Genomic DNA, 20,784 nt, shown 5'->3' with positions numbered 1-20,784 from the left:
TAAGACAGGCGATTCACAACGTACATAAATGTAAATCAACGGTGAGGGCAGTGTTCAAAATGGCAGACAGAAAGTCGACGTTCAAGTCAAGCATCCTTACAAAAAACCTCACAAGAACGAAGGAAAAGGTCAGTGAACGAAACTTTTTTGTCATATTTATGAAATGGTTTTTCATCTTTATTCACATGAAGAATTGTCCAACCGATGTTGAGTATGGCAACTTTTTTAAAGTGAAAAGTGAAGGCAATACTTTGTCCGGAAACTTTTTGGGCGGAGCGGCCGGCGGTATGACTGGGCCGTCCGCCCGGCTTTACGAGTGGGCGGTCTTTAGAGTCATTCTAGTCCGAGTAACTTGGACCCAACTTATCGCCTTTTTAACATTCGGACATGGTCTGGCGATAGTGGGGTCCAAGCTAATGATGTATGCCGAGCAAAACAATTCTGTCAAGTGTCAGTGTCATTCAATTGACCCAAAAACCCAACAATACATTTACCAACAAAAACATCAGATTTCACCCTCAAAACGGCCTCCAAATTACTAGATGGGGGGGGGGGGGGGGGGGGGGCCTACGCCAACTGAGCCTGAGGTACAAGTAGACATCGATAATTAAGATGGTTGTACTGAAGTTTACTTACGATCCGGATGGAAAGTGAAATTTCCCGTTCAATTCCGAGAGCTCCCCTCGCGATCTAGCCCCATAAATGTGGCCTATTTACTGGACTGCCTCCGTAAACATAGGCCACACATCCACATGTACAAAAATCGTGTCGACGGAGCCAAATTTTGATTTTCACATTTAGGCTTAGTTTGTAGGGTTTTTTTGCTTTAGAAGCATACTCACCCTCTTTACAGGCTAATCAGAAAGTGCTGCCTTTTTCAGATGTATATTTTTCGTGAAATTTCCAGATTCATTTTTACACGTTTGCGTATCAAAATTTCAACATGAAATTTCACAAAAATTAGACATCTGAAAAAGGCAGCACTTTCTGATTAGCCTGTAAAGAGGGTGAGTATGCTTCTAAAGCAAAAAAAACCCTACAAACTAAGCCTAAATGTGAAAATCAAAATTTGGCTCCGTCAACACGATTTTTGTACATGTGGATGTGTGGCCTATGTTTACGGAGGCAGTCCAGTAAATAGGCCACATTTATGGGGCTACTCGCGATCGTGAACACGTTAAATTTCCGATTCGTGTTAATGTTTGAACGACGCGATGTGGTCTTCATTCCCAGCATACATTCGATGGTCCCCGTATCCCGAGTGCGATTCCGTTACCGAGCGCGCACGATGCATCGATTATGATAATGAGTAGACTGGATCGCGTTAGTAAACACAAGTGCATTTCGAACGATAATAGGGGGTCGGGAACTAGGGCAGCTTTTATGGACGGATACCAGTTCAAGCTGGTTCCCGATTCCCTTTTGCATGTCTAGAGGCAGGGTTGGCGATTTTTTTTATTTTATTTTTTTAAATAAAAAAAATCGGATTTAGGCCTATTTGATTTAAATCAGATTTTTTTGTGTAAATCAGATTTTTTTGATTTTTTTAACTTTCAAAATATTGATTTCCTTTCAAAACTTTCAAAATATTTCTTTTACATGTAGTCTACATGTATATCATTGGCTCAATGGTACATTAATACTGAAGACACTTTAAAGGTGCATTGCTTGATTGATACAGCTGAGATATGTTGTGTGTGGATATGAATGAAAACTTGATTGATGGTACATGTACATGGTATACAAAACAAATATGACAGTTCTCCATGGGCATGTTGATTTCAAAAGTGGCGGCACTGATCCTTGTGTAACTTATAGTGTTTGATTGATGGTCCAAGGTGGCGAACAGAAATCAGGCCTTACACCTTTAAAAGGTTTTATATAAATCTCAATCTAAATTTGTAGGGAGAAACGTTGGGAATAAGACTGTCAATTGGGACTTTTAATACACCTTTTGATGGTTCATGTAAGCATACACCAGCACAGTTGATTCACAATATTACTGTAAACAGATCAAGGAATGATTAAAGCAATCGTGAGTGTGCTCTTTTTAAAATTAAAAACTTTGAAGAAAAACTTTTAAACTCAGATCTTGACTTAATCAAAACAACGATTTTGGGTAATTATGCAAAACCTAAATTGAGTCGATGGTGATGAAATAGGGGTGTTTGAATGTGTTTACAACATCTTACACTTTGTAATTAAGTGGAATCAGTTGATTTAAATGATTAAAATGACCCTCAATCAATTGATTTTGCCAAAAATAAGATTCTTACAAAAAAGTGATTTAAATCGGTGATTTTTATAAAAAAAATTATTTGATTTAAATCGCGATTTAAATCAGTGATTTAAATCAACGTGATTTAAATCAGCCAACCCTGTCTTAGAGGTACATAAATAATAATAATTGTGCTTATATAGCGCTTTCCATCGTGTCAACAATCTCAAAGAGCTTTACATGTACAATTATTAAACCAGGTGCGTATCTTCCATGATGAATATCAAGTGAAAACAACAGTTCCCATTTCGATTTCCTCAACACAACTTTCCCACACACCAATGCATGCATTTATAATCATGTGCAGCTAATACAGAGGAAGTCCAGTACGTCATGTGTGTAGGATACAATACATGTAGGTGATGTGTGCAGGATACACTGTATGTACGTGGTTTATTTTAGCTAGAAATTTAGCATGCATTGCTGTGTGGCTAAACAATGCAGAAGAAGTCCAGTATTTGTGACACATTCATAAGGCAGTGTTAAAATGGCAGACAAAAAGTCAGCATTCAAGTCAGGTACACGTGTTCTAAATGCTACAAAAACCCTCTCAAGAACAAAGAAAAAGGTGAGTTAAATGAACATGTTGGCCACGATTGTAAAACAGTTATTTCCTCTGTTTTTGTGTCATGAGGAATTTGCTACAAGTAGGCCCTAACTGTATCATGTTTATGAAAGTGAAAGGCATTCTGACAAACCATAGTTTTTGGTCCAGGAACTTTTTTCCTACAATATCAGGAGGGCGTATGCATCATGTACATGTACAGTGTAGTACAATGTATGGAATGGTCTTTGAACGTCTCATCCATACAATTCACTTTTGAGTTTGATTGAGGCAAAGTTGAAAGAAGAGTTGTCAAAAGATATGACACGTGCAGTGTAAAAAAAACATAATTCTCTGACTATGCACTTTGACAGTCTCATGTGACATAGCACCACAAAAACACATCTTCACGGGATTCAGGAAGTTATTCAACTAAGTACTTATAATGCATCAAAATCCATTCAATATTTACTATATATATGCTCAAGGTTTTGGGTAACTGTTGATACATGTACCCATGTACTTTGACACAATTTTAAACTTTTTCTGATGTCAGTCCGAGCCTCCGAGCATACTATTAAAAATGTTGGAGTTATATTTCTAGTTCTCATCAAACCACTCCCCCTTTTTAGGTAACATACACATACAGCATGCACTGCTGTGCAATTTCCTTTGCTTAGCAATTCTAATTACTGGTGTTCACAATTATCTGTATTATTATCAATTAGGGGTCATCGCATTGGTATTCCATTGTATTCAAGCCCCTTTACAGCTACATGTACATGTACATGCACCCAACATGTACAAATGTATGCCCTTGGTGATTGATTGTCCACACTTTCCACATGTCACTGCCATTTCGCTGCAGATTGACCCAAATGTACGCAGCCTGCAGTTGACATGTGTGCAATGATGTGTCTATGGTGGTGTAGTGTCATACTGTGACAGAGAGATGTTGTAAAATAGTTTAATATGAGAGTTGATGCTTATTAGACAAATGAAAAACTTCCTTCTTAATCTTACAATGGTCAGAAGGCAATTTGCTTTTTTGACTGTACATGTATGTTGTTTATCATACATGTGTACTTCTTTCAGCATTGTGAACACATATACTACTCGCCCAGGCCTAGTGTACATACATGTACATGCTATACTAACAAAACAGTTCTGCATGGCATGGCTTTCTTTGCATCACTGCATTATCAGCAATTGTTAAAACCAATGTACGTGTACTAGAATGTGAACTTCTCATAGTCAGAGGCTGAAGGCTTAGAGATAGTTGTTAGCTCAGTCATCATGACTCAGTCCAGTCAGTCCAGATTGGAGACATCAAGTTTGAGTGTTTTGTCAGTTTCGATGTGTGCCCGTACTTCCGAGAGTTGACAGGAAACCTATAAATGAACCCTACGTAATCAGTTGTCATCATTCAGTCAAGTAGAATCATTGTTGATTTCTCAACCAAATGGTGTCTACTGTCTAGTAAACTAGTGTACAGTGTATGACCTTCCAGTATGTAGAAAAAACTGTGGGGCTTGACCTACATTTTGTTTCACGCAAGTAAATGTACATGTACAATTTACATGTATTAGCTAATGCAACTGTCCACATGTTTACTTTAGTCATGAATTTAGAATTCAATCAATTCCATTTTCACAGGTGAATGGTAAGGCAATTTAGTCATATGAGAGTGTGTGCTCGTTGATGTTCTACATGTGGATGTACTGGGCAGACACATGTTGTTAGACAACAGCATTTGATCACATCATACATGTACGGGCCCTTTTCTTAGAAATGTATTTAATGAAGGAGAATGTATTGAACTAATGTTCAAAGCTATTGAAAGCAAATATTACAAAAATCCCTAACAGGAAACATTATTTTTGGTATCAGTACCCTGTTGTTTTTTCTAAGCAAATCTGACGGTTTTGATAAAATTGTGTTTGGACAGCTACATGTACATTGTACATGTACAGTCAACGGTACACTTGAAAATGAAAATAAAGAGTGATAAAATAAACAAAATTCCTTCTTTTTTTTCCCTTTCTTTTTTCAGTATTGTTTCTGAGATAATTACACGATTTACAGTATGGCATTGTCCTGTTTAAATTTCTGTGAACCTAAAACCCTGTTCCTTGATTAATCATAAATGCATCAACTGGCAAAAGGCAATGCATGCACATGTCTGGAGCGCACAATGTGTATTGTATACATGTACCGGTACATTGTAAATACATATATGTACACGTACAGGATCTGGTACACGGTATCCTCTGGAGACATCATGTGCAAAATAGGGAACAAAAGATTGTATAGTCGCCACAGAGCAATTTCTGTATGTCAATACGTCTCCACAAGGTTATCACGAAATATATGGATTTTACTCAAAAACTAGGAATTTCCAAGGTGTGTTGATTTGTCGCAAATTGAAGTATTTTATGTATGGGAAATTCAGTCCAAATTTCAGCCCAGGAAATTAATTCTGTTTAAAATAGCAGCATTTTGAAAGTACACTTTCAAACTCGACAACTTTAGTACACGAGATCAAAGAAATGACTCCACAAGGATACAAATTCCAGTATGTACATGTACATGTATGTACACAGCCTGTAAGTGTAACCAAACCTCAGTGATCACATGGTAAATCCAAACTAGACCAACAAAAATCCCACACAGTCATGACAGTGTGGTGTGGCCCAGCTCACAATCTGTTAATTATTTATCATATTATTTGACCTTGGAGCAATATACATGTAATAGAGAGCAGATCTACGCTAGAGCTTAGCAGGTGTATTGTATTAGTGTTTATTTGGATTTCCATACATGAGCTTGGGTACACACACGTCTAAGGCATTGACACTGTGCAGATTGTACAATATTGATTTTGGCAAATGGAGTAATCAATGAGAAATTCCACCACGTGCTGCGCAAAAACTGTGATTGCTGAAAAAAAAAACATTTATTGCCATACTGGTGCATCGTTGAATGGGATTTTCATTTCAATGTTTTTGATTTTTCATTTGAGTTTAAAATTAATATTAAAAAAGAAATTTTGTTCAACATTTTAAACTAGTACCACCACCAAGGGACATTATCATTTTCATTGCAGGGTTCATCAGCATTCTTGAGGAAATGTACATTAGAATTATCTGGAAACCACCAATCATTTAATTTGCTTGTTAAACAAAACTGATGTTTACTCCCTATGTGCATACATGTAAGTTACATGTTTACTGTATGTTGAATTTTTACACAATAATGACAACATTTATACAATTTACATGTTTGTGTTTGTACCTTTAAAATGTATACATCTCAGCTGAAAAAAAACTGTATTTAACTTAGAGCCCAGTGAAGTATTAAAGGGAATGTACATCATTGGCTTTTGCTGTAATTTTTCAGAAATGAACTATTTGAGGGGTTACTATAATAGATCAAATATTGTTACACTGACATGTTTGAAGTTTTGTGTTCGAAAATGCTGAAAAACCAAGAAAAACACAAATGGTGGAGTAGTCTGGTTCCCTGACTCTACTAAAGATAAAATGGATCAATTTATAGATGCCGGAAAATTGTAAGGTAAGGGAACCAGTCTACCTGGCCTGCACCCGTTCATAAACATGTAACCAATAGCAAACAGAATTTGGACTGAAAAAATGGTGAATTTGGAGGAGAAGTTGAAAAGTAGTTAGGTTTTTCCAACGGTGGTCGGCCGACCACCGTTGGAAATTTATACAAAAATACCATTTTCTTAACATGACTTGACACCAGGTGCCATAATTGTACAGGATGCTTTAGACTGTCATTTACCAACATCCTAGTAAGGTATTTCGTAAAAACATGGTAGTTCTATTTTTTGATGTTTGCAAATGTTGTATATAAAGTATTCCCTTTAAAGCAAAAAAGAAATGAGAAAGAAATGTGTTACGCCCAATTAAACTGACCTACCGGTACATACATGTACATTGTACATTACATGTCAGTACGGTCTGCACCTGTACATGAGTACAATAATGTGTATAGTATACATACATGCACTGATAAATCACGGTCTCTAAAACCTGAAAAGAAGAGGATTTTTAGATGTCAGACATATAAATAGTTTTTGTGCAGCATTCTTTATCCTTCCTGTTCTATATGATTTCATGTGTGTTATGCCTTCACTCTGTGAATGGATTGTGGTTTGTGCCCAACACCAGTATTGAGTACATTGTATTGGCTGATAATATTGTATGCAAGAGGGAGTTGATCAGGGAATCACCGAGAATTCCAGCAGTTTCCTTGTTGTTGCGTGGTGTCCATTGAAACATGTTTGAAATGGTTCCAGGAAATGAGTGGCGTGGTGCAAAATACAGGGTGGCCCCCAAAAAACCGAACGGCATACTTCCGCTACCTTGAGACTCAAACAACCTACATTGTACCAATGCATGGGGAATTCTTTTAAAAGAAAAAATGATAACAAGATAGCCCGATTCAGTCCAGTAGTTTTGTTCTAGAGCCCATTTTTGAAACAAAGTCAGGAGTCATTTTGTCCTGATGAATTACTAAACCGGGCCCGCGAAATTGACTTAAATTGGATAGTGGGCCATGGGCCAAAATCTGTATCAGGTCTAGAAGTTGAGGTTTGTCTTAACTTTTTGTTGTCAGCTTGCAATAAGGTCAACTTAACTAATTCGATAGTGCTGAATCTGAATCCGGCTGTTCACATTGTCCCAAAATGCACATTAAAATTATAACAACATTTTTTCCTCATTATTTTGCCAATTTTTGGTCATAAATAGTATTTTTGCCATAACTTCTGTATGTTTTAAGTTCAAACGCTTTAAAATTTGACACAACAGATAATAGGAAGTCGGCATAAATAATATAAGTCATTGTTTAGTGCTCGACAGTCGACACCGTGCTTAAAGTTTTTTGTATAATCGAGCCTTTCAAACATGAGCATGATGAGATTTCGACGTGGTGTATAATGATTTATATTAAATTTATGTACCTCTGTCGTTCCTTTACAACACAAGTAAATCACAAGTCATTCAGTTTCAATTAAATAAGTGACACACTATTTTTTTTTTTCCATTTCTTTACCCAGAATACATGTTTTTTCGGGTGTAAAACTGGGCTTCCGGAAACCAAATCGAAAAGGCATCGTGCAATCTTGAAAAAAAATGTGTATGTTACTTGACGTGTAGGAGATGTGGGGCCTGCAGACTCAAAGTACGAGCGCAGTACGCTCTGTTTTAGCCAGTCAGCGTCGCCTTACACATTCCCCATGGCTAAGGGTTGATGGAGGAACGCGCATGCGCCCATGGGGGCGAGGCTGGTACGGAATGGCAGCGATGCATCGCGATCGCCCTTATGTGGTACAGTTACATGTACATTGGGGGAAACAGTCCCCTTTATTTCTAATTTGTGCAAACGGTATGATGTGAACATTGTAAAATATCAATTAACATGTTCCAAACAACTTATAACCGAGAAATTAAGTTGCCACTAAAAAGTTAAGACGAAACTGCACATTACAGGCTTTGGCCCACGGCCTATAGAGGGATTAATTAATATGTAGTAGGCCTAATACCCACATGAAAGATGTGTGCTTCACAAAATAGGCTCTGCAGCAAAAACTACTGGACAGAATCGGGAAATCTTTGGAATCATATTTCTTCTTAACAGATTCTCCACCCATTGGTACAGTGTTGTAGTGGAAGTATGTCGTCCGATTTCTTTTTGGGGGGGGGGGGAATCTTGTATTTAAAATGTGGTCTTGGTTTCTGTGATCTTTCCCTCGAAAATATGTACATTGTGTACATATGTTCTGTAACATTTTGGAAAACAAAACAATGTGTCCATAGCTCAATTTATCTTCACATAAAATTTGTTTATAAATGTACCACATTTCTTTATTGAAAGAAACTGATCGTTGTGGATCACTTTATGAATTGTTTGTATCCCTGCAAAGTTATGATGCATCACATATTCCAGTTTATCTGCTATTTGATACTAAACGTCACACTTTTTGATTTTGTTGAAATTAAAAGACTTCTTGGAATTGCACTTGACATGTACTGTACACACATTTTAAGTACCGGTATCAAAGTTGCTCTCTTTGTACCTCTGCTGATAGTCTTTCCCTTATGTTATTTGCTTTCTCCCCCTCCTCTCCCCCTCCTCGCCCCTCCCCCTCCCTCTGACAGGTTCTCTTGAAGCTTGGTAAGGTAGATGAGACCAGAGATGCAGCCTTTGACCTCTACGCACAGAACTTTAACCAGCAGCAAGCGGCCGCGTCCAGGTTACAGAAAGAACTCAAGAACTATGTGTCCTGTGTACGAGGTAAGCATTCTATGGGAGTTAGTTGTGGGTCCTTTTTCACTGATCGTGTGGAACTTTGCTACTTTGACAATCTTTCTGAATGTGGATTTGAACCCCGCCAGGGATGGTGGAACCTGTGTTCTTGAGTAAGACACTTTACTCAATATTTTGGCAAAGTTGATCGTTATGTTAGATTGGTTGATGCCAACAACGTAATTAATAGTTCTCTATGACATGATGAACTTAACTTGCCCCATAGGAGTGATTGGACAGGTTTCAAGAGTTCTAGCGTTTTCAGCAGGAACAAAAACTTTATTTAAATTAAAATACGGATTAATTTCATAATTCATGTTACTTTTTGTTTGCTAGCAATGAGCACTGCCAGCCGGAGTTTACACGATGCACTAGAGAACATCTATGAATCAGACTGGGTCAAGAGTAGTCAGATACCTCAATCCAAAGAAGTAAGTAGCTGGTGTATACAGTGAAGGCTACATCTGGACTACTTGGCTGTGGCTTGCAATTACACATGCCTCTATGGGAAGCGGCTGAAGCCACTTGCAATAGACATGTGTGTTACTGCTAGCCATTGTCATATAAAATGGGGTTGGGTTCATTCGGAGTAAAATTGATCATGCATACGTGCCATACATGTGTGAATGCATACAAGCTCATGTGGTGTGTCCCTCCAACTGGGGTTCCTGAATTTGTCAAGGTTTTTTTTTTTTTTGAGTATTCAAACAATGACATAAAACTTCATAATCATCGGAGAAACACTGCTGACATGACTGACTTCTTCAGTGTACTTAGTGTTACAGTGCCTGTCATTGTTAACTATGTAAATTTCTTTCTCTACTGTCTTTTTAGACCCTAGAATTACTATGGGATGATTACCAGAAGAAACTGAATGATCAGGTAGTCAACCCGCTGTTCACGTACCAGTCCAAATTCCCGGATGTAAAGGTGAGTGAACAGACAGATCGTGTCAATTTAGAAATAGCAACCCTTGAAAGTTTATTCAGGAACACAACCAGTACAAATAGTCCAGGGAACCAGTAGCTCAGTTTCAGCTGAGTAAAAGACTATTTCACCAACAAGTGGTGAATAATTATATTGTACATTATGCCAAAATGGCTACTGCAGTAGCAGACTTCTTGAAATTGAATCTAAATGTCATGCAGATATTGATGTAGATATGGTACCGGTATATATTTTAAGATTTTTGCCCTTAGCTGTCATGTTGAGTATAACAAAGTTAACAAGGAAAATACAACATCAAAATTTGAGATTGAAGAACACTTACCATTTTGCCATTCCTTTATTTTGAAATGTGAAGTGGAAATCAGTGGTGTGGTCTTATGACATGGAAACTGGAAACAAGTTACCAGAGTGGGAAGGATCAGCATATTCAACATTGTAACATCTCTGTTTCCTAACTTGGAACCGGGCCTGAAACAGCTCACGTTGTATTGAATGGTTCTTTGTAGAAACGAGTGGAGAAGCGAGGCCGGAAGATGATTGACTTTGACAGCGCGAGGCACAACCTGGAGACACTCAAGAAGAAAGATGATCTCAAAGCCACCAAGGTATTGCCTCTGATGATATTCTGGCATGATGGAATACTAGAAATAAAACATGGGTGTTGGAATTATCTCTAGCTCTGTCAGTTTGTATCAAATAAAGGGCTTGACCTGTTAACTGGAGGATAACTGTGTGGACTTACATGTAGCAACAGTATCCCATAGAATCAACAGTTCTTCTCACTGGTTCATGTTAACTGTTCAGTTAAGATGTACATAGAGAGGTAGGTAGAGTAGTTCTTTTCTGACCTGAGTAATTATGGAGGGGTGGGAACCTGTCTTGAGAGGCGGGGCCGAATAGTAAACTGTTTTGTGAATATGTTCATTGTAGTAATACACTTTCCTCTTTCCTTTCTAAACAGGCGCAAGAAACCTACAATGAGGCCAAGAAAATGTATGAAGACATCAACAATGAAATGCTAGAGGAGCTTCCTGCACTGTATGACAGGTAAACCTAGAATTGACCATCACAGTCAGTGCCAGATACAGCTACTTACAAAGTAACAGAATGTATCATTGCTCAGTACTAAATGAACACAACCGTGGCCATGATAAAGTGGGTTAAAGGCACCGGTCTGTTTGGCCTTTTTGTTTAAGACTCTAACTTTTAAGTACTGCTGCTGTTTGACAGTTAGGCTGTTCATCTTTGTTGGACAAGTCCAAAAGCAGTCTCCAGGATAATTGGTTAGAAGAATGAAAGATCATGGTGCATCTTTTTGTCTGTAGTGAAGTCTTTATTTTATATTTGCTTTAGAATTTGCCATAACCCTTATCTTTTCATATCCTCCTCATCATCACTTGTAATCAGTGTTATCAACTCATCGTGATTGTCATCAGTGGTGGCATCATTGTCATCTTCATCTAGTAATTATTACAAGTTTCATTATTATTGTATCATCACCAGTGTCAACTTACCCTATATCACCACTATCACCAAAACCACACTTCGCCAACACTAAACGGTATTGTCGCAATCACCATCTTTTCCACCAATATCACTGTTGTCAAGAAATAACATGACAGTATCACCATCTCTTTCTGCAATATCACTAACACCACCAGCACCACCACATCATCATCAACATCACTACCGTCATATTTATATCCTCGCAATCATTACCAACATCATATTTATTTTGATTGACAGTTTTATTTTACATGTTTGTTTGATTCCAGTCGCATTCCATTCTACGCTACAACGTTCCAGCTCTTCTATGGTGCTGAGGCCACACTGCATGAAGAGCTTGGTAAGATGACGCTAGAGCTCAGTAATATCATGGAAGAGCTCTACGAGGAGACATCCAAGGGAACCTTTGACATCAAGAGACTATCAACCATCGGGTAAGCAAGCAAGCAAGCGATCTATTGCCGACTTTTATGGGACATGCCACATAAAAGTTGAAATGCTAACATCTGTGGGCCATTCCACATTTACATGTAATAGTTGAAATGCTAACCCTCCAAGTTCATTCACCATTCACTGGTAAAATTTGGAGGATTTTGAAGTACTGAGGATCAGGGCCAGCCACTAGGTGAGGCTTGATACCCCTTAAAAACCTAAGTACAAAGAAAATTGACATAATTGCTTTTTAGTTTGTAGTTAAATCCACGATTTTCTCAGGCTATTGGTAAGCAGGAGGTTTGACATGCAAGTCCCACCCAGCAAGCTTCTGGTCTTTAATTTCAAAATCTCTCAGATAGCACTGAGAATACACTTCTTATAAAATGAAGTTAGTGAAATGTAAAGTCCAATATCAACTCCGTGTTTTCATTCTGTTTGTATGTCGGTAGATCTCCAGATGTTGTTGGCAACGCCCATCCACCCGGGGTCTCTACCCCCGACAACTCAATCTATGAGGTCCAGATTCCTGAGCATTACAATGAGAGGGAGGTGGCCCCACGGCCTGAAGCCCAGCAACAACCACAGCAACAACAGGAAGCAACAACACCAGCAGCAGCAGCAGCAGCTAGGAATGAGGAGGACGATGAAGACGATGCCTTTGAATATCAGGTCCCTAGACCAGCAGAAGCAGCACCCATTGAGGTTAGTATCAGGTCCCTAGACCAACAGAACCAACTCCCCTTGAAGTAAGTATCAGGTCCGTAGACCGACAGAACCAACACCCATTGAGGTTTAGTATCAGCTCCCTAGACCGACAGAACCAACACCCATTGAGGTTTAGTATCAGCTCCCTAGACCGACAGTACCAACACCCCTTGAAGTAAGTATCAGGTCCGTAGACCGACAGAACCAACACCCATTGAGGTTTAGTATCAGGTCCCTAGACCGACAGAACCAACACCCATTGAGGTTAAGTATCAGCTCCCTAGACCGACAGAACCAACACCCCTTGAAGTAAGTATCAGGTCCGTAGACCGACAGAACCAACACCCATTGAGGTTTAGTATCAGGTCCCTAGACCGACAGAACCAACACCCATTGAGGTTAGTATCAGGTCCCTAGACCGACAGAACCAACACCCATTGAGGTTAAGTATCAGCTCCCTAGACCGACAGTACCAACACCCCTTGAAGTAAGTATCAGGTCCGTAGACCGACAGAACCAACACCCATTGAGGTTTAGTATCAGGTCCCTAGACCGACAGAACCAACACCCATTGAGGTTAGTATCAGGTCCCTAGACCAACAGTACCAACACCCCTTGAGGTTTAGTTTCAGCCCCTAGACCAGCAGAACCAACACCCCTTGAAGTAAGTATCAGGTCCGTAGACCGACAGAACCAACACCCATTGAGGTTTAGTTTCAGCCCCTAGACCAGCAGAACCAACACCCCTTGAAGTAAGTATCAGGTCCGTAGACCAGCAGAACCAACACCCCTTGAGGTTTAGTTTCAGCCCCTAGACCAGCAGAACCAACACCCCTTGAAGTAAGTATCAGGTCCCTAGACCAACAGAACCAACACCCATTGAGGTTAGTATCAGGTCCCCAGACCAACAGAACCAACACCCCTTGAAGTAAGTATCAGGTCCGTAGACCAGCAGAACCAACACCCCTTGAGGTTTAGTTTCAGCCCCTAGACCAGCAGAACCAACACCCCTTGAAGTAAGTATCAGGTCCCTAGACCAACAGAACCAACACCCATTGAGGTTAGTATCAGGTCCCTAGACCGACAGAACCAACACCCCTTGAAGTAAGTATCAGGTCCCTAGACCAACAGTACCAACACCCATTGAGGTTAGTATCAGGTCCCCAGACCAACAGTACCAACACCCATTCAGGTTAGTATCAGGTCCCTAGACCAACAGAACCAACACCCCTTGAAGTAAGTATCAGGTCCGTAGACCGACAGAACCAACACCCCTTGAGGTTAGTATCAGGTCCCTAGACCGACAGAACCAACACCCCTTGAAGTAAGTATCAGGTCCCTAGACCAACAGAACCAACACCCATTCAGGTTTAGTATCAGCCCCTAGACCAGCAGAACCAGCATCCATTCACGTTTACTTGTTTTACTTAGATCACTGATCTCTATATAAAGACTGGATAGCAGATGCCCATACACCCGATCTTCCAAACATGGCCGCCGATATACAAATGTTCTACGCACATACAGCGCGCACTGTATCAAGAATTGACGCGCATTTTGGTCATGTACATGTGTGCAGGATATCCTATCAAGGAGTTTGCACAGTATTCTACAGATGCAGATATAAAGGACAAGTTTCCGTCGTGATTATATTTCCAAACGTCACGAAAAGTGAACTGCAGCATTCAAAAAGTGAGCCACATTGTTTCAAAAGTGGATCACAATTGCCTAAAACAGCAACTTGTCCTTTATACACCACCAGCCGGTCTCCCCAAAATGGCTTCAAATTGTTTTGTTTTTCTGTGGTTCTCTATACTGCATACTATCCAGTCTTTTAGATAAGCACGGAGTGTAAAGTGCTGAGGAGAAATCTGCATTGGTGAAGAGCAACTCCAATATAAAACATCCTGTAACCTCTGTCTAGTCACAACAGCAAAGTAACTTATGAACAAACATAAACAAGTCAGCACACAGAATGCTCTATTTATCAGTAACTTGATTGCTTTCATGGTTTATTTTATTCCTTCTTATCTTTTCTCAGATGAGGGGGACGTCACAGAATGGGGAGGAAGCACGGGCAGCCCCGCCCCTTGCATCCCCGGAGACTGTATCACCTAATAAATCCAACAGTGAACTACCGCCTGGCGTTGTTTACAGAGTGAGTATCAGTCACTCAGAACTGTACTTTGATGGGTAGTTATTGAAGTGGATACACATTGCCACACTGGTTGGAACAATGTGATTATTAAATATGAGGCACATAGCATCAAAAATGTGAAATGGACTCTTCCCTTTGAATTCCAAATTGAACACATTATGTCCAAATTCAGAAGTAGGTAAGTTGCTTCGAAAAGTTTAAAATGAGTTGTTAGTTTGACCTTTTGTGAAACTAAAATGATTTTCATGGTATGAGTCTTTACGTGGTTTACTCTGAAGTGCAATTCAAACTTCACCCAAGATTCCCCTTCTCTGACGCCGTGTTCTCTTTCACTGGTTTTTGGACATTAATAGGTGAGAGCCACACATAACTACGTGAGGAGGGACTCTGACGAATTGACTTTTGATAAAGGAGACACTATAGATGTACTGCAGTTCGATGATCCAGATGATCAGGTAAACAACAACAGTAAAGAGAGGCTTCCCTTCAGTCAGAGCTGGGGGTTAATATACAAATATCGACTGCTCTGAGTGATATAGTTAAATCTCCCAAAATGATGTGTAAGCTTAATATTATTCTGTGGTAAAGTGGAGGGAATGTAAATCCTTACAAGTGTTTTGATTAACTTGATCTTCTTGACAGGATGATGGATGGTCACTTGGAATAAAGACAACTGATGGATCTAAAGGTGTCTTCCCTGACAACTTCACAGTGCGCTTCTGAGCCAAGCTGCAAATTGTGTCCCCCTAAAACATGGGCCAGAGATACATGTTTCACCATAGTAAGCATACAAGCTCAGAGGAATAAGCTACAAGGGGGTCTCCAGAACAGGGTTAGTACATATGCGCTTCTTAAATCAGAAAGTTTTTGCCCAGAGTAATATTGGGATTGAAATTGAGAAAGCCATGCAATTCATACTGTTTGTTTCTAATGGACTATCATGCTCCACAACCCTGTTAGGAACAGGGGGGGGGGGGGGGTATTGTCTCAGCATTTATGCGAGGGGTAGTGGGGCTGAAGTATTAACAGTTGATTGTCTGTATAGGAAGTGTAAACATGTTCAGTAAACTGGCCCTTAATTCTAATCTTGTGATCCATCTTGAAAATGTAAAAAAATGAAATATTGATCAAGTTAAACACTTCATCAATATTTCTTTTCTGTCATAAAAACCTTGAAGAACGTGATCACTTTATAGTTCCCCTCAAGAATTTCCCAGGAAGTATTATATGTTTTTTTTTTCTGACCATGACAATCACTAAATGAATGATATTGAATGATTTTGACAAACAGAAACATAATTTTTGTATGGTAACCTAGATTTAAATACTTCCATGAAGCTACTTGATAAATATGCATTATATTTGGTGGCAGTCCAACTTTCATGTACTTTCTTATCATCAATATGAGTCTGTTTCTAAAGAAAGCAATTTCCTACCAGTAAACAGCAGAGAACATGCAATTCTGATTAGGGGTTTGTTGTAGTTGTAGACCATTGTAAGAGTGCACGTTTCTGCTCGTGAAGTTTTGGTTTCTGGTCACGATATAAAAGAATATCCCCTCTTGTTTTATGAATGCTGCCTGGTGGGTGTAATTTAGCTAACACAAGAAATGCAACAGACAATGTGTATGCTTATCCAAAAGTACTGTTATAGTAATAATTACAAAAATTAGTTTGTGTATTAGGACAAGGAACGTATTTAACTCTTTGATTGCTGCAATTTGACCAATGCATTTGCACAGGTTTTGGTGATTTTTTATGGGGTGTAAAAATCATTACTCCAGGGTTCCTGCAATAAGGAAAAATCATGGCTAGAGTTTTTTGATTTTCTGAAGAGACTTCTTGGCTTGTGAGTAATTTAAGGAAAGATGAGTCCAAACTTGACTAACTTGGTTTCCAATTGTGAGTGAAGAAGTTTGCTGACACAGTTCCACCTTGGAATGTAAACAAAAATCCTTCAATGAATGGAGTAAAAGATCTGACTGGATGTGATTTTCAGGATTTTGTCTGTGAGGTTATAGTAATAATTTGTTAGTCCTGGAAAGGTCCACTTTTTAAAACTCTAAACAGCTAAAACTATGGCGGAGAGTTAGTGATTCCTTGTATCAAAACGCCGGATTATGTTTCTTACCAGTTGCATGCATTGGGAAAGCACTGTGAATTGCCAGTTTGTGGGCTCTGTGTGTACTGAGAGAGCAAATTATATCCAGATCAATGATAAATCAGTTATGTATCGCAACTGGACTTGACTTGCATAGAATGCATTGTAGTAAGCGATGGTTGGACACGACTTGTGAACTTTCTGGGACTTGTCTGTGGAGTTTGGTTTCATTGCTGGTAATCAGTAGCTTGTTGCTATCTGTGTATTACAGTAGCAGGGAGCCAGGACCATAATGGCATACACGTACATATTGCTTGGCTATGCCAGTACTAACACGTGAGTCCATAGGCGTATGTGTTAACCCATTAACCCTAACTCCCTACTGTCTTCTACTAAGTTCAGGACCAAGTCCGTAAAAACCCATCAATCCAATGCATGCTTTGCTTTAGGCCTCCAAGCCCAAGGTCTTCACACTCCATCAATATTTAGTCAAACCAGGCCTGCAGGACGAAATCCACCAAACTGGGGTGGGGGGGGGGTGGATTTTGACATGTTTGATGGAGTTGTGGAGGTTAGGGTTAATTTACTACATTGTATTACATTGTATTTATTCACTGAAGAATCAATAAAGCCATTGCTTGGGCAGTTTCAGGCGCAACAGAGAGTTATAGGCAGGGCGATTTGGGGCGCTACATTGCCTAAGGGGTTAATGTCACCCTTGACCCGGAACCAAGTAATTCGGAGGCAGTCATTAAGCTTATTCACCTAATAAATGAGAACTTTTGTGATCCAACTTGCTGTGAAATGCACTGACATTTGTTTGCTGCCCTCAAGAGTTTCAGAGTGTCTTATTGCATATACGGTATGTGATGCGATCAAGCTAAACGAGTCGTTTGTTGGGAATTTTTATTTGGAGATTCAGGCTAAAATAGGGCCACCTCATCACAGCACTTCATCACAATAGTTTTTTACTAAAGATGGTATCAGCATGCGGTTTTCACAGCAGTAATGATGACATTGTGCGCTTTTTAAATTTGTAATAAAAAATAAAAAAATTGACCAGGGTCGACAAACAACTCATGTAGCTTGATCACATCACATATGTAGATTTTGTACATAACTTTTTTTTTAATATTTTAATGCTTTTTGATATATTTCACCATGTCTCGCTTGTCAGTATAAATTTAGCTGGTAGATAATAACAATTTATGCTTACATCATTTTCGGGCATTACAAACGTATTGTGGATTTCAACACTTTATTGCACTTTATATCAGGGCCTACATTGTTTTCAGGGGTGCATATCTCTGTTCCCCTATGTTCACCAGTACCGATGTTCCCCGAAATCCTTACCTTAACCCTAATCCTAAGGATTTCTGGGAACATCGGTATTGGGGAACATCAGGTAGACCCCGCTTTCAGAGAGGACCAATATGCGGTGGTCTTTCTGTCATTTGAAGCATGCAATGCAATGGACTGCTATTGCATGCATGAATAGTAGATGCTCTCTGTGACCACTTTCAAGTGCTTCAAGGGGAGACACACTCTCTGTGCATACACTGCTGGTTTGTGCGCATATAGCACAAAGCACACATAGTTGCTTGTCCTGAATGTGCACGGGCATTGTCCTGAATGTGCACGGGCATTGTCCTGAATGTGCACGGGCATTGTCCTGAATGTGCACGGGCATTGTCCTAAATGTGCACGGGCATTGTCCTGAATGTGCACGGGCATTGTCCTAAATGTGCACGGGCATTGTCCTTGTGGCTGTAGCATCTTTGCATGAATCTTTCTCCCAGTAGTCCCCCCCCCCCCCCAACTCTCCCTTTCTACCATTGAGGGGGTACTTGGGCAGGGAGTCCATAACCCAAAATTGGTTGGAAGTACCAACCTGCTGTCATTCATGCTGATATTTAAATGCCGAGGATGATTTTTATTATTATTGTTATTCTTATTATTTTTTGGGGGGGGGGGGGATAAATGTTCATCATGAAGCAAGAAGACTTATGAATGCACTTTATTACTGCCAAACACAAGGAACAATGCACATGGTTGACCTAAGATTGGTTATAGGTTTATTTTTTTGTATAACGCCACACAAACAACTGCTTACATTTTTATATTTGAGGACGGGATTACTGTTATAACATGTAAATTTGCTAAAGATTTCCTGCAGTATGTGTAATTATATGGTGTGGATTTTACCTTGAAACTCCTGGTTTTAGAGAATTTATAGCAATGGTAAGTTTCATACAATTTTTGGGGGGTGATTTTTTTTATTTTTTTTTGTTTTCCTTTTTAAAAAATTTGAATTGTGCATTGAGTAAAGCCATATAAACTGTACATGTAGATGTAATGAAATCAGAAGAATGTACTGCCACGATATTGACTTCATGGCTGTTATAAAGCAACTGTGTTTTTGTTTATTGAACTTGTGTATTTATGTGTAAAGCAATATCAGTTGTGTGATGTAGATTGTCCATAATGCACTTAATGTAAACAAGTGCCTTTATTTTTTACCCCTCTGCTAGTACTTTTCTTGTTCTTTTTATTCTTGTGTGCTGTGTATGGTACTGCTGTATGATTCTGAAATTCTTGTAATCAGCTGATAGATTGACTTGAACTGATTTATGCTATGGTAGCTGGAACCCTGAACTTTTGGTTGTCCTGGATAGTCTCTTTTCTTTTTTAATTTGCACCAGTTCTATTTTTTTATGACTTGTACTTCTAGAGCTGAGACAAAACTTAACTGGACAATAAGTGTATTACTGTGTAGAATTGCATGTAACTTCTACTGTAGACAACCTGTAATGTAGAATGTCCTAGAGCCTTGATGATTTGTGGTCAAATAGTGGGTTGTTTCCCTTAAGTAAAACCAAGGATATGAATTATCTGTATCTCTCCCTATTAATCTCTCCCTGAAAACCATTAACATCCTTTTTTTTAAGAGAGAGAGAGAGAGAGAGCTGCAAAGCAGATGAAATTACAACAAAATTGCTCTAAGAAACAATCAGCAGTGACGTATTATTAGGGGGGGGGGGAGGGGCACATGCCACCCCCAGCAGATGTCTGCACCTCCCAGCCCCCCCCCCCATTTTTACAATCCTGAATAATAAAAAAGCTCAGTGCCTCCAATGTCTATGTGTAAATGTCACTTGGGCTGGTAACCATGGTAACCAGAGCATACTTAAAAGCAAAGCAACCGACCACATCACCAAGAAAAAATATTAAGTAATCCTAAAGCCCGTCTGACACTACAGACCATTTTCATGACATCATAATCCTCAGAAATAGGAGATAGTACACTTGTCTGCTTTTGCTTCTCCTTGTTTATTTCCTTCCCCGAACACCCATAATTCTTAGGCAAACTTTGAATGTACTGATGATTTTTTTTTATTTGAATGGAAATTTAAAATGTAAGCATACCTTAGTGTCTGTGGTAAACGCATCCTGTCAATTCCTGTATCAGTTAAACTTGTGTAGATCTGTCATTAACTTGAAGTCTCTATTTCATTTGTACAGATAAAACAGAACTACCCTGAAGTAGTGCAAAATAATATTTAACAATATTCAATTTATTTGATATACAAAAATCAGAATAAAGAAGCTTCAATGTATCCATCACAATTTTTATGTGACATGGATTATACAAGCACAATTTTTGCTCCCGGTTTCTGGGTTTTTCTTTGGTCAATTTGTCTTGCTTTCGATTTTTTTGTCCCATGAAAAGTGCTTAAAAGTACGCTATTCATTACATTTGCAGAAAGAAATACA

The 20,784-nt window shown here is 39.2% G+C and overlaps 1 protein-coding gene across 1 annotated transcript; it reads left to right on the top strand.

Moving 5' to 3' along the window:
* The first annotated feature begins 27 nt into the window (after nucleotides 1-27).
* Nucleotides 28-20,668, top strand: LOC119746074 (myc box-dependent-interacting protein 1-like). Its single transcript, XM_038222861.1, has 11 exons — nucleotides 28-128; nucleotides 9,011-9,146; nucleotides 9,495-9,589; nucleotides 9,993-10,088; nucleotides 10,613-10,711; nucleotides 11,068-11,153; nucleotides 11,882-12,046; nucleotides 12,497-12,749; nucleotides 14,794-14,910; nucleotides 15,264-15,365; nucleotides 15,553-20,668. The coding sequence occupies exons 1-11, from the start codon at nucleotides 60-62 to the stop codon at nucleotides 15,631-15,633; spliced, it is 1,299 nt and encodes a 432-aa protein (XP_038078789.1). The 5' UTR covers nucleotides 28-59; the 3' UTR covers nucleotides 15,634-20,668.
* The last annotated feature ends 116 nt before the right edge of the window (nucleotides 20,669-20,784 follow it).

The sequence above is a fragment of the Patiria miniata genome, unplaced genomic scaffold (genome assembly GCF_015706575.1).
Source record: "Patiria miniata isolate m_02_andy unplaced genomic scaffold, ASM1570657v1 HiC_scaffold_7, whole genome shotgun sequence".
Taxonomy (NCBI): Eukaryota; Metazoa; Echinodermata; class Asteroidea; order Valvatida; family Asterinidae; genus Patiria; species Patiria miniata.
Note: the sequence above shows the minus strand (reverse complement) of the source record. Positions and strands in the feature narration are given on the sequence as shown.

Excerpts from the sequence above, each read along its gene's own strand:
- LOC119746074 (XM_038222861.1), top strand. The coding sequence starts at position 60 with ATGGCAGACAGAAAGTCGACGTTCAAGTCAAGCATCCTTACAAAAAAC. Across the intron at positions 129-9,010 it reads TCACAAGAACGAAGGAAAAG|GTTCTCTTGAAGCTTGGTAA; the intron begins GTCAGTGAACGA and ends TCCCTCTGACAG. Across the intron at positions 11,154-11,881 it reads CTTCCTGCACTGTATGACAG|TCGCATTCCATTCTACGCTA; the intron begins GTAAACCTAGAA and ends GTTTGATTCCAG.